Consider the following 15,202-nt stretch of genomic DNA (forward strand, 5'->3'; position numbering starts at 1 on the left):
TGCTCTTAACATTTGCTTCTGCCCTTTCATACGATCTTGGTGCCGGTCCCAAGCCCGGGTGAATGGGGAGGGTTGGCGGCAGGAAAGGCATCCGGCCATGAAAAATTAGCCAAGGACACTATGGTCAGTGAGTATAATCAGAATTAAATTAATGCTAGGGCGTTCCCCTTAAGCGACGCATTGGGACCTCGTCTGATCCCTCCGAAAAATTGGCAAGGGCTACCCAGTCATGGGCGGGCTGGTTTAAAGAGGCAAGCTCAGAGGAAAATATCTGAGGAGAGAATGAGAGTAGCAACTCTGAATGTGGGGACAATGACTGGAAAAGGAACCCGTGTAAATTACACAAAATTATATTTTCAATACTAATTATATTGTTCCTAACCTAAACATGTTTGAATAAAATGTCCCAAGATTAATTTTATAATCTAGGTTATGGAAATTGATAGAACTCAGTTTTTTGTCTATTAAAAAAAAAAGTCAGGTGCTCAAGACAAAATTGGGAAAACTATATAAGATGTGCTTTGGTTATGTAATCAAAGTCTGAGGTGAATTTGTAAGAGTATACCATGAAATTATTTCCGTTTTCTTTAAAGTGTGAATTTGTAAGAGTATACCATGCAATTATTTCCGTTTTCTTTAAAGCGTGATGCACAAAATAAATAACACACATGCTATCGTATTAATATATAGATTCCTGGTATTCTCGGCAAATTTAACTTACCCCTTCACCATCCTTTAGAATCCTCCATATTGAGCCACCTATCATATGGCCAGCTGGTTGTGCTGAAATATTGAGACCAATGCCTTTGCCTGCAGAAATAAAAATTTATAATACAACATGAGTATACCTGTACAAGTATAAAAATATGGCAAATTTAAGAATAATTTGTATTTTTCCTAACTATACAAACCTTGAATGAATATATAATTTAGGCCTTAAGCCAAGCACTGAGGCATCAAAGGCCATTCAATACTATGTAGTACAAATTAATTAACCATACCCGTACACTAACACCATTTTGTATCATTTTAGCCTATAAAACCAATCACACCACTTTCATACAATAACATCTAAATGTGAAATAAATACATACATATACCAAGGCACTTCCCCCAATTTTGGGGGGTAGCCGACATCAACAAATGAAACAAAACAAAAAGGGGACCTCTACTCTACGTTCCTCCCAGCCTGACAAGGGACTCAACCGAGTTCAGCTGGTAATGCTAGGGTGCCACAGCCCACCCTCCCCCATTATCCACCACAGATGAAGCTTCATAATGCAGAATCCCCTACTGCTGCTACCTCCGCAGTCATCTAAGGCACCGGAGGAAGCAGCAAGGCCTACCAGAACTGCGTCACAATCACTCGCCATTCATTTCTATTTCTAGCACGCTCTCTTGCCTCTCTCACATCTATCCTCCTATCACCCAAAGCTTCCTTCACTCCATCCATCCACCCAAACCTTGGCCTTCCTCTTGTACTTCTCCCATAAACTCTTGCATTCATCACCTTCTTTAGCAGACAGCCATTTTCCATTCTCTCAACATGGCCAAACCACCTCAACACATTCATATCCACTCTAGCTGCTAACTCATTTCTTACACCCGTTCTCACCCTCACCACTTCGTTCCTAACCCTATCTACTCGAGATACACCAGCGATACTCCTTAGACACTTCATCTCATACACATTCAATTTCTGTCTCTCCGTCACTTTCATTCCCCCACAACTCCGATCCATATATCACAGTTGATACAATCACTTTCTCATATAGAACTCTCTTTACATTCACGCCCAACCCTCTATTTTTTACTACTCCCTTAACTGCCCCCAACACTTTGCATCCTTCGTTCACTCTCTGACGTACATCTGCTTCCACTCCACCATTTGCTGCAACAACAGACCCCAAGTATTTAAAGTGATACACCTCCTCAAGTAACTCTCCATTCAACATGACATTCAACCTCGCACCACCTTCCCTTCTCGTACATCTCATAACCTTACTCTTACCCACATTAACTCTCAACTTCCTTCTCTTACACACCCTTCCCAACTCGGTCACTGATCGGCCAAGCTTCTCTTCCGCATCTGCAACCAGTACAGTATCATCCACAAACAACTGATTTGCCTTCCATTCATGGTCATTCTCGTCTACCAATTTCAATCCTTGTCCAAGCACTCAAGCATTCACCTCTCTCACCACTCCATCAACATACAAGTTAAACAACCACGGCGACATCACACATCCCTGTCTCAGCCCCACTCTCACCGGAAACCAATCACTCACTTCATTTCCTATTCTAACACATGCTTTACTACCTTTGTAGAAACTTTTCACTGCTTGCAACAACCTTCCACCAACTCCATATAACCTTATCACATTCCACATTGCTTCCCTATCAACTCTATCATACGCTTTCTCCAGATCTATAAACGCAACATACACCTCCTTACCTTTTGCTAAATATTTCTCGCATATCTGCCTAACTGTAAAAATCTGATTCATACAACCCCTACCTCTTCTAAAACCACCCTGTACTTCTAAGATTGCATTCTCTGTTTTATCCTTAATCCTATCAATCATTACTCTACCATACACTTTTCCAACTACACTCAACAAACTAATACCTCTTGAATTACAACACTAATGCACATCTCCCTTACCCTTATATAGTGGTACAATACATGCACAAACCCAATCTACTGGTACCATTGACAACACAAAACACATATTAAACAATCTCACCAACCATTCAAGTACAGTTACACCCCCTTCCTTCAACATCTCAGCTCTCACACCATCCATACCAGATGCTTTTCCTACTCTCGTTTCATCTAGTGCTCTCTTCACTTCCTCTAAAGTAATCTCTCTCTCATTCTCATCTCCCATCACCGGCACCTCAACACCTGCAACAGCAATTATATCTGCCTCCCTATTATCCTCAACATTCCGTAAACTTTCAAAATATTCCGCCCACCTTTTCCTTGCCTCCTCTCCTTTTAACAACCTTCCATTTCCATCTTTCACTGTCTCTTCAATTCTTGAGCCAGCCTTCCTTACTCTCTTCACTTCTTTCCAAAACTTCTTCTTATTCTCTTCATATGACTGACCCAATCTCTGACCCCACCTCAGGTCAGCTGCCCTCTTTGCCTCACTTACCTTGCACTTTACTTCCACATTTTTCTTCCTATATTTTTCATACTTCTCTATAATATTACTCTGCAGCCATTCTTCAAAAGCCATCTTTTTTGCTTCCACTTTTACCTTCACTCCTTCATTTCACCATTCACTGCCCTTCCTCATGCTGCCTCCAACAACCTTCTTGCCACACACATCACTTGCAATCCCAACAAAATTTTCTTTTACTAACTTCCACTCCTCCTCTAAATTACCAGTTTCTCTTACTCTCACTTCGTCATATGCCATTTTCAACCTTTCCTGATATTTACTTTTTACCCCCGGTTTTATTAGCTCTTCAACCCTCACTAGCTCCCTTTTACATCCACCTAATCTATTCCCCCACTCTTTTGCTACAACTAATTTTCCTTCCACCAAAAAATGATCAGACATACCGTTAGCCATACCCCTAAACACGTGCACGTCTTTCAATCTTCCAAACATTCTTTTAGTTATCAACACATAATCCATTAATGCCCTTTCTACTACTCTTCCATTTGCCACTCTTACCCATGTATACTTGTTTTTATCATTCTTTTTGAAAAAGCTAGCACTTATTACCATGTGAAATAAGAAGGGATAAAAAATATTAAATTAATAACTTAATAAAATTAATTAAAGCCTGTGATATAACCCTATACTCTGTATAATTTTTTTTCAAGCTCAGATTATTATAATTTTCCCCCCGTATATCTCTTAAAGCTTTGTCCTGGAGTAAATGTGTCCTCTTCTGAAGATTAAAACCAGGATAATTGACTAAAATATGTTTAAAATCCATTGTCACTTGACAGGTATTACAAAGAGGGCCCTGTCTCCCTTCCCAACCCTTCATTAAATAATTGTGGGTTACATGTGTATGGCCAATATGCAGTCTAGTTAAAATGATGTTATCCCTCCTACTTGTAGAATTACAAGATGACCATTTACCCACCGAATGGTGGATTTGTTTCAATTTTGCATTGGTGGTCAGTTCAAACCATCAAGCCTGCCACTCATTCTTATGGTGAAAATGTATCTTACTTTTAATGTCTTTGTAATGAATACTTATGAGAGATGGGTTAAGTAGCCCTGAAGCTTCCTTAGCTGTGATATTTACTCATTCATTCCCATCCATCCCAACGTGGGCAGGAATTCAACAAAAGAGAACAGGTATTCTTTCTAGATTGCAGAAGTACTAACCAGTCTTGGACCTATTTTACTAGATGATGGGAAGGCATAATATGTTTGAGTTAAAACACTATTGGAATCCACAAAAATTGTATAAAAACTATTTTGATCAGAATTTCCGAAAATATGCCGGACTGCGAGAATTATTGCATACATCTCATCAGTAAATACTGAACAAGTGGATGGAAGTTTCTTTTTAATAACAACATCCCCCCCCCCCCACAACTGCACTTCCAACTCCTCCAGCCAGTTTGGAATCATCTTTAAAAACATGTTTCCAGTGATATTGAGCAGTATTATGTAAAAATTCACTTTTCATCACCTTACTGGGTAAGGTTTTTTCCCTCCTGCCGTAAAACATACTTTAACAGGTGGATTACAATAAGGGGGAGACTTAGGATATCCTACCTCTGCTATCTGTGCTATTAACAAACCCACTTCTCTGGCATCATTTTTCAGCTGTACTTCCAAAGGCTTGGTCACTGTATGGTCAATCCTTAGCTCTTTACTAAGGAGCTAGAAGACTAGTCATAAGACTTTTTGTTTGTGTAACTACCCCACTACTAGTTAGCAGGAGGTAGGGGGTAATACTGGCTACCCTGATTACATAGACACCTGAGTTCTCTTGTCACTTTTAATTGCAGGCAGGACTTGTAAGGGGATAGGTGATGGCGGGACATTTTGTATAAAGAGCTCAAGGTTTATATCATTAGGAAAAATAAAAATTATTCTTAAATTTGTCATTCGTAACGTCATTAATACAAACCCTTTCGCTCTTTATCAGGGAAGACTAACCCTAACGTGGGTGGAAGTCCTAACCAACTGGCTGGTCTTTGACACAGGGCATTCCTCCATGCTACACACGTTTAAAAAGGAACCACCCTGACACCTACACTAACCCTTTGTGCATTTGCACACTTCAGCGGCCTGAGCAACGTGCGATTGTGTGATACTAGCAACGAAATATGTATAGGTAAGAATTCTCAGAAGTGTTAGGACTTCCTTGACCAAACCATAGACATTACCCAATTCCCATCTCACAAAGGGGAGAAGGGGACGAAACAAATATTATTACAGTATTATTATTATTATTTGCTAAGCCACAACCCTAGTTAGAAAAGTAGGATGCTATAAGCACACAGGCTCCAACAGGGAAAATAGCCCAGTGAGGCAAGGAAATAAGAAAAAACTAGAAGAGAAGTTTAAGAACAATAATAACATTAAAATAAATCTTTCAATTATAAACTATAAAAACTTGAATATAACAAGAGGATAAAGACTTCAATATAACAAGAGGATAAAAACTTCAATATAACAAGAGGAAGAGAACATGATAGAATAGTGTGTCCAAGTGTACCCTTAAGCAAGAGATCTCTAACCCAAGATAGTTGAAGACCATGGTACAGCCCAAGACTAAAGAACAATGGTTTGATATTGGAGTGTCCTTCTCCTAGAAGAGTTGCTTACCATAGCTAAAGAGTCTCTTCTACCCTAGCCAAGAGGAAAATAGCCACTGAACAATTTCAGTGCAGTAGTTAACCTCTTGAGAGAAGAATTGTTTGGTAATTTCTGTGTTGTCAAGTGTATGAAGAAAGAGGAGAATGTGTGAAGAATAGGTCAGACTATTCTGCGTATGTGTCGGCAAATATGAAATGAGCCGTAATACCTATAGATAAGAAATTAATTCATTCCGGAGTGGCTTTCATAACATGATTTGTTCGTATGATGAGTCACGATTTACACGTACATCATCCAATTTGCTCCAAGCCCTACAAAAACACCAAAAAAAAAAAAAAAATCTATAATAAAGGTATACTGTACTACCTACAATGAAATACAACCGAATACTGTACATCTGAATCATTCAATACCTAACCTAACCGTTAATACCTGTAAGTGAAGTAATTATAAGAACATAATGCAATAATAAATGAAAAATAACAAAAATGTGGAACCTTACCTTTCAAGTCTGACCATTCAGGGGAAGACCAAACCCACGCATGAGGAAGGTGTCCCTAGAGAGGAGCAGGAACAAGCTTCAGACTTTGCACCCCCTCCACCGGCTGAGCTAATTCAGAACAAGGGAGTGTGCCATCGTAAGCGTGCCGAGGTGGGTCAGCCGCAAAAGGCCTTCTTGAAGACTTTGCCAGCGCGAAATCTTCGGACTCTCTAAGAGAAAGACCGAGGTCAACCTTCGACGGGTCCTAGGGGTTGTCCATGAGTTAAAGGATTAGCATTTCTAGTCAATTATTTTCCCAGGGAGGCCGATTGAGCAGATGCTTCGGGAAAAGATTGAGAAGCAAATAAAGGATTGATTGAATAATTTGAAGTTTTTTGGCATCCTGACATCAAAGGTCATTGACGCCGATATCATTTCACTGTATTATAAATAAAGAATAAAAGAATATTCAATTAAAACCATAAAAGTATAAATAAAGGTTAAATGGCTTTCGAAGACCTGCTTCTAAAGTAAATCTAAAGCTACCACCAGCATAGTATAACACATCATGTCCAAGAACCTTGGCTAGGATGAACCTGACCTCCTTACCTCGAGCCTCAAACATATACAGTATCTATTTCTTACGGTTCTATAAGTGGGGCATTCCATCAATAAAAGCCTCACTGTCAAGGGCACCAAGCAGTGTTGCAATATGGCTGGTGTCGGCCAGTTAGCAGAAATTCATGTGTCAACCGAGTGTTACCAATGCAGAGACGACAAAGAGTAGTCTCCCACTTTCGGGGCATTATGTTATACTTGCAAGGGGATATAACATTCGTTATTTCTCTCATTTTATTTTCAACTAAACTATCCAAATGTTGTTGCCAATCATCATAAATTAAATTCTTAATGCTGGGTAAACAATCATCACAGAAAATGGGATATCCTCTTGGTAGCAACTCAGCTGCAGCATTCTTTGCCAGTAAATCTGCCTTCTCATTTCCAGACACACCTACGTGTGCTGGAACTCAGCAAAACCGAACTATTATACCTCTTAGTCCATTAATAAAAAGCCAGTTCAAAATCTTTAAAACTAAAGGGTTACTGGAATTAAAAACTTCTCAAGATTGAAGGACACTCCTTGCATTACTAAAAATGGTAAAATTACCCTCCTCCTCTAACGCTACTTTCTCAATAGCATTTACTATGCCATACAATTCAGCAGTAAATATGGAAGCTGTTAGGAAGAAGTGCACCTTTCCAATTAAAAGCATTACTATACACTCCAAATCCAACACCAGCATCAGATTTGGAGCCATCAGTGTATATAAAAGTCAGTTCCCTGTCTTCTGAAACATGTTCCATAAAAAGAGACCTGGCTTCTCATGTAAGTCAGTCATATTCTTTTTAACGCCAATAAAATATTTGCAAAAAGATATCTCTGGTAATTTCCATGGAGGGGTTAATGATATCTTAAATGGAATCACCTTACTTCTAACTATATCAAGACTGTGTACTGTACTAATTGTTTCACCCAAAAACCATAAGGTTGAGGAGATTTTGGATGCAACTCAAAATATATTGAGTGCCTTACAAGGTTTCCAGTCTGATAGTCTAAAGAATTAGGAGGCCTTTACAACCTAAACCAATACCGAACAATAGAAAACTTTTGGTAAAAGTCTATACGTAATTCTCCAGCATCAACAGGGAGGCTTGGGATAGGTGAAGTTCTAAAGGCTCATGTGGCCAATCTGATACCATTTTGGTGTATAGAATCTACAATTCTCAAGCGGCTTGGGATGGCTGAAGAGTACAGTATATTCAACTCCCATAGCTAATTTTTAAAAACATTAAAGCCTAGTACAGTCAAACCTCTAGCTACGGAAGAATCAACTTACAAAATTTTCACTTTACGAAAGGAGATGCAAAGAATTTTACAACTCGGATCACGAAAAATGTTTAGGACCACTATATATATATAAAGATAAGGGAAATATTAGTCATAGAGTTAGGACAGCAAGACAAATGAAAGTTTATAAAATTAGGAGGAGGTCGAAGTGATATTGAGAAGCAGAAATAGATAAAGAAAGAGAAATTTAGATTCGAACTGAGGGAGCAATTTCTCAAGTTTGAGAGCCCTCTTGCCCGTCGCAATGCTTCAACATAAAAACGATATTCGCTCTTGAAGCATGATGACTTTGACAAGGAAGTCAAGGTTCCTTCCCCTTCTAGGATGAACATAAAGGAGACGAATCACTCTTCGCCTTCTACCAAACCTCTCCCACTGGGAGGATGACCACCCTCCTGTGTGCAAGGGCATGCTCTGCAGGTTGGGCATAGGGTCAGTCTTGAACGAAGACATGAAGGTGCGACACCTACGCCCCTCAGGTCCATGAAAAGTTCGCATACTAGCCTTGAAGACCACTCACATGTGAAAAAAAGAAAGAAAGAAAAAGCAAAACAGATTAGTCAATGGTTAGTCAGTGTTGAGTACTTAGACACAAACACAACATCCGCTCTCAACCGGGCCAAAAGTAAAAGTGGCAAGAGAACACAGGTGTGTGTATGTGTGTGAATGGAGTAGCTGGTACTACCCCTTAACCCCCCAATAACTAGCAGTGGGGTAGTTTCACCTCGTTAAAAGTCTTATGGCTAGTCTTCCAGCTTTGCCAAAAGTACATGTATATTCCCTAATAAAGAGCGAAAGGGTTTGTATTAGTGACGGAACAATTTAAAATTGAATTAATTGCAAAATAATTTACTTACTAAACACTAAAAAGCAAACTTCACACATTTGAAGTCTTCTAACTGCATTTCCAATGTCCTCAACAACCATTTCCATTATCACATTTTTACTCTTGCACCTTTCTACTGCTAATTTGTGGATTTATTAGTTCTGTCAGGTACTAGAGCAAAATTATTGTAAAAGGTTCATTTGATCTGATTAACCCACCAACAATTTCTTGATTCTGAAGCCCCTATTTGAAAGGTCAAAAAGTATTTTTTCTTATTAAAACAATCCATAAGTTAAATTAAGTGTACAGGGAACTTTTCAATTGATGTTATGCCTAATATTCTTAAAACCAAATCAAAATTAAATTTTAAATTTGATATATCATGATTATCGTCATTATTACTATTATGTGCATGCACTCCCTCCCTCCCTCCCTACCTCTCTCTCAGGTGTCCTCGATTAACAGGGAATTTATTTAACTACAGGGTTGCAAGTCACAGGAGTATTTTGTACAAAATCATTATGCAAACGTAGTACATAAATATAAATTTCCTATCCCAACAATCACTCTCTCTTTGGGAGGTGCTTGAATTTACTTCCAAAGTAGGTTTATTATCATAAATGACAATTCACTAAAAAAAAAAATAAATAAATAAATAAATAAGTACTTACCTCTCATTGGAATACTTTGGTTATATTTGACCTGTGTAATAAGCTCAAAAGCTGAATCCACATCATCCAGAGTGAAATGCTCCACAAAGTCGTAATTGTGATGGCTCTGTAAAGTTAACAAATCTATATAATTTTCTAGGTATACAGCCATTTACTACTTACAAGTACAATTACATCACTTTCCTTGTTACCAAGGCAATTCAACCAGCATTCTTTAAAACCCATTCTTTAATAACATCTGAATTTCTTATAGGTACAAACACACACAAACATTTGTCCATCAACATAGGGAAATGGGAAGTCAAGCCCAGAGGAATGAAACTAAACTCTTTAATAACCTCTCCCTATCAGAAACAGAACCCTTTTTCTTCTAGTACTGTACTTCAAATATAGGTAAAATTTGCATTAGAAAAAGGCCAACAAATATATGCAGCAAGAGGGGCAGAGACTGGGACGTTATCAACTACACACACACTATGAATGTGATTTGAAACAATCTGAATAGACTCTGTAGAAAATTGAATGAGATTAGACAACACTACATGCTATAGGTAGTAGGTTGGCCAGGGCACCAGCCACCCGTTGAGATACTACCACTAGAGAGTTATATAGAGTCCTTTGACTGGCCACACAGTACTATATTGGATCCTTCTTTCTGGTTATGGTTCACTTTCCCTTTGCCTAAACATACACCAAATAGTGTGGCCTATTCGTTACATATTCTCCGTCCTCATAGACCTGACAACACTGAAATTACCAAACAATTCTTCTTCACCCAAGAATTTACTACACTGTCACTGTTCAGTGGCCACTTTCCCCTAGGTAATAGTAGAAGAGACTGTTTAGCTATGGTAAGCAGCTCTTCTAGGAGGTCACTCCAAAATCAAACCATTGTTCTCTAGTCTTGGGTAGTGCCATAGCCTCTGTACCATGGTCTTCCACTGTCTTGGATTGGAGTTCTCTTACTTGAGGGACTATTTGGGCACATTATTCTATCATATTCCTCTTCCTCTTGTTTTTTTTAAAGTTTTTATAGTTTGCATAAAAGATATCTATGTTGTTACATACATACATATACCAAGGCACTTCCCCCAATTTTGTGGGGGTAGCCGACATCAAACAAATGAAACAAAAAAGGGGACCTCTCCTCTCTACATTCCTCCCAGCCTAACAAGGGACTCAACTGAGTTTGGCTGGTACTGCTAGGGTGCCACAGCCCACCCTACCCGGTTATCCACCACAGATGAAGCTTCATAACGCTGAACCCCTTACTGCTACTACTTCCGCGGTCATCCAAGGCACCGGAGGAAGCAGCAGGGCCTACCGGAACTGCGTCACAATCGCTCGCCATTCATTTCTATTTCTAGCACGCTCTCTTGCCTCTGTCACATCTATCCTCCCATCACCCAGAGCTTCTTTCACTCCATCCATCCACCCAAACCTTGGCCTTCCTCTTGTATTACTCCTATCACCTCAACACATTCATATCCACTCTAGCTACTAACTCATTTCTTACACCCGTTCTCACCCTCACTACTTTCCTTCCTAACCCTATCTACTCGAGATACACCAACCATACTCCTTAGACACTTCATCTCAAACACATTCAATTTTTGTCTCTCCGTCACTTTCATTCCCCACAACTCTGATCCATACATCACAGTTGGTACAATCACTTTCTCATACAGAACTCTCTTTACATTCATGCCCAACCCTCTATATTTTACTACTCCCTTAACTGCCCCAACACTTTGCATCCTTCATTCACTCTCTGACGTACATCTGCTTCCACTCCACCATTTGCTGCAACAACAGACCCCAAGTACTTAAACTGATCCACCTCCTCAAGTAACTCTCCATTCAACATGACATTTAACCTCGCACCACCTTCCCTTCCCGTACATCTCATATCCTTACTCTTACCCACATTAACTCTCAACTTCCTTCTCTCACACACCCTTCCAAATTCCGTCACTAATCGGCCAAGCTTCTCTTCCTCGTCTGCAACCAGTACAGTATCATCCGCAAACAACAACTGATTTACCTCCCATTCATGGTCATTCTCGTCTACCAGTTTCAATCCTCGTCCAAGCACTCGAGCATTCACCTCTCTCACCACTCCATCAACATACAAATTAAACAACCACGGCGACATCACACATCCCTGTCTCAGCCCCACTCTCACTAGAAACCAATCACTCACTTCATTTCCTATTCTAACACATGCTTTACTACCTTAGTAGAAACTTTTCACTGCTTGCAGCAACCTTCCATCAACTCCATATAACCTCATCACTTCCTCGATACGTGGCCCTGTACGAGGACTCTCGTGCGGAAGCAGTGGACGCCATGTCCATGGACTGGAACAGATGGACCAAGATTTACCTGTTCCCTCCACCCAACCTTCTGCTCAAGGTCCTCACGAAGATGAGATCCTTTCAAGGAACGGCAGCCCTAGTGGCTCCCACGTGGCCCCGGAGCAACTGGTTCCCCCTGATTCTGGAATTACAACCAAAGCTGATTCCACTGCCAGACCCAGTTCTGTCTCAACAAGTTCAGAAGTCGACTGTCTTCGCTTCATCACAGAAAACCAGAGCCCTTCATCTCATGATTTTCTCTCCCTTGCCGTAAAGAAAAGGTTTGGAATCTCGAAGAATAGCCTAGACTTCTTGGAGGAATATAAGTCAAAATCTACCAGAAGGCAATACGAGTCATCTTGGAAGAAATGGGTAATATTTGCCAAGGCAAAGAATACGAAGGAAATCATGATGGATTTCTGCCTGTCCTTCTTTATCCACCTTCATGAACAAGGTTTAGCAGCCAACACGATCACTACGTGTAAATCTGCCCTGACAAGACCCTTGCTGTATGCCTTCCAAAAAGACTTGGCTAAAGAAATCTTTAGTAAGGTGCCGAAGGCCTGCGCTAGACTTAAGACCTATTTCATGGTCTCTTGACAAAGTGCTACATTTTGCCTCAGGCTTGGACAATGAAACTTGCCCTCTGAAAGATTTGACCCAGAAAGTTATTTTCTTGTTTGCTTTAGCCTCAGGGGTGAAATTGTGGCATTATCTAGGGAAGAGGGCCACATCCGCTTCGCTGACACGGGCGAGCTCACCCTCTTTCCTGACCCAACGTTTCTGGCTAAAAACGAGTTACCCACAAGAAGAGGGGACCCCTGGAGAATCTGCCCTCTGAAGGAAGATGCCTCTCTGTGTCCAGTGGAGAGTCTAAAGGTCTATCTTCGCAGAACTTCAGACTTCGGAGGAGGACAACTCTTTAAAGGAGAAACATCAGGGTCAAACCTGTCACTTGAACAACTACGGGCGAAGATCACCTACTTCATTCGCAGAGCGGATCCTGACAGTACACCCGCAGGTCATGATCCTAGGAAGGTCACCTCTTCCCTGAACTTCTTCCAACTAATGGACTTTGAAAGTCTTCAGTCTTTTACTGGATGAAGTCATCCAGAGTGTTCTTTAAGCACTACGCGAAGCAAGTGCAAGAAGTTAAACGATATGTGGTGGCGGCAGGTAGTGTTCTAAAACGTGCCGCTTAGTGCTGCAAGGAACAGTAAATTTTTATGGGACCAAAAATTCTAAAGGGTGTATATGTTGGCCCTAGTGAGCAACTGAGTAGCGATCGTCATAGTGATGGCGATATGGACTGTTCTAATATACCAAGGTGATATAACATAGACTGAACACTAGTGCCGTGTGTCCTGTACACGAGTGTATATCGAGACATTCTCAGAAAGACATTACAATTCCATACGGATATTGAAGTGTGTGGAAAGTTTTTCCTTTTCAGGTACTACAAATATATCTGTTTATATCAAGGTGCCTATGTTATGTAACTGATTCTCAATTACAATTTTATACTATTTACATGTATGCTCAAATTTTATATTTTCACATGTATGCTCATCCTCACTTATTTATTTAAATAAATGTAAAATGGTTTTATGCCTCTTCTTTCGCCCTAAAACATTTTAATAAAGAAACTGTGAGAGTATTTTTCAACCCTTCTTCTGCAAGATGCATTGAACAATAATGATAACTTTGTTCCTACGCTTACACACAACTTTCCATTGAAATGCCACTTATTCTGTCACTTGATACAAACTCGGGCTACAGACATGCAATGAGGCCTGCATGTCTCCTTAGACAGTTGGGACGGTTCAGTGTAACATGCAACTTTGAGACTTTTTCCGAGACTGGTTCGACTCTTCCCTGTAGGGGGCAGGAAGCACTAACATTATATATGTTAAGCGGAAACATCTATAACGGTGTTGTCGTATGCCTCTTAGATCCTAAAGACCAAGGAAATATTGTCTGGAAGTCGAAGGCACAACTGGGAAATCCACGATACATTAATGCTCTGGTAAACTTCCATCAGGACGACATGGCCTGAGCCCAAAAAATGGATTTTGAGCGAAGCGAAAAATCTATTTTTGGGTGAGAAGCCATGTCGTCCTGATGGACCCGCCCTCCTTTCTTGGAAAGGCCTTAGCAGGCTCCCTCCCTATCTTACTATATCTGGAGGTATTGGCCCAACGCTAAAAGGAATGAAATGGCGGGCGGATGCTACGTCATCCAAGATGGCGACGGGTATGACGTCATCCGAGTGCCCATAACAGTAACGGAGGAGAATTTTGCAACGGCTCCTTCCATATCTTGCCACTTATTCCCACTCGAAGCGTAAACGCTATGTGGGGTGCAGATAGCTATGTGGCGTGTCAAGAATACGTCCCCTGTTATTATGCGATATCCTAAAAGGCAACTTTAAAGATATTCGCGCCAGAAGTTAGAATTCTGGAGACCTTTAGTTTAATTCTCTGGGAATATCCACTGTAGTCAAATGTACCCTAGGAAGCTGCTGAAGGAACCTTCCATCAGGACGACATGGCTATCTCACCCAAAATTAGATTTTTCGCTTCGCTCAAAATCTGTTATGTATAACAGTCAGCCCTTATTCTTCATGATTGTTAGGTAACAGAGACAGGCGCAAAATGCACAAATACTTGGTGCCCTAGGGTGGGATAACTCCTAACCTAACCTAACAACTCACTGCCCCTTGCCTACGCTCGGATAATTTAATTTTTACTTGGTTTCTATCACAGTATAGTTGTTCCTATCTAGTAATACTGTATAACACTCGCTGATATTGTGGTGTATTTTACTGTAATATACTCCTATCACTACAGTAAAGCTTAACAATTTTTATCTAAATTTAAATTCAAATTCAATTAGCTCAAAATGTAGCACTCGAGAGAACAGCCTAACCCGCGGGCGGGAAAGATGTTTCCCAAGAGGCACACGATCTGCCAATGCCCACGTAACTAGGATGAGCATCATCATCAATAAAAACAGAGTAAGACCGAAGTCCAGCTCTGGGTAGGTCGCAAACAGTCTTCTCTCCATGAACTCGCAGGGAGCAAGCCATTTGAACATCCGAACAGAGGAGTATTCACACAAGGCGACTCCCCTAGGGGGAAGGAAGGGTCACTGC

At 40.4% G+C, this 15,202-nt stretch overlaps 1 protein-coding gene across 1 annotated transcript in view; it reads right to left on the reverse strand.

The window, feature by feature from the left end:
- The window catches only part of Cpsf100 (cleavage and polyadenylation specificity factor subunit 2), a 200,073-nt gene that overhangs the window by 148,387 nt on the left and 36,484 nt on the right, over window positions 1-15,202 (reverse strand). The window contains exons 4-5 of the mRNA XM_068348239.1: window positions 9,692-9,797; window positions 722-810 (exon numbers count right to left, since the gene is read on the reverse strand). Coding sequence (XP_068204340.1) covers window positions 722-810; window positions 9,692-9,797 — 195 coding nt within the window. The remainder of the gene's footprint in view (window positions 1-721; window positions 811-9,691; window positions 9,798-15,202) is intronic.

This window comes from Palaemon carinicauda, chromosome 24, assembly GCF_036898095.1.
Source record: "Palaemon carinicauda isolate YSFRI2023 chromosome 24, ASM3689809v2, whole genome shotgun sequence".
NCBI classification, from domain to species: Eukaryota; Metazoa; Arthropoda; class Malacostraca; order Decapoda; family Palaemonidae; genus Palaemon; species Palaemon carinicauda.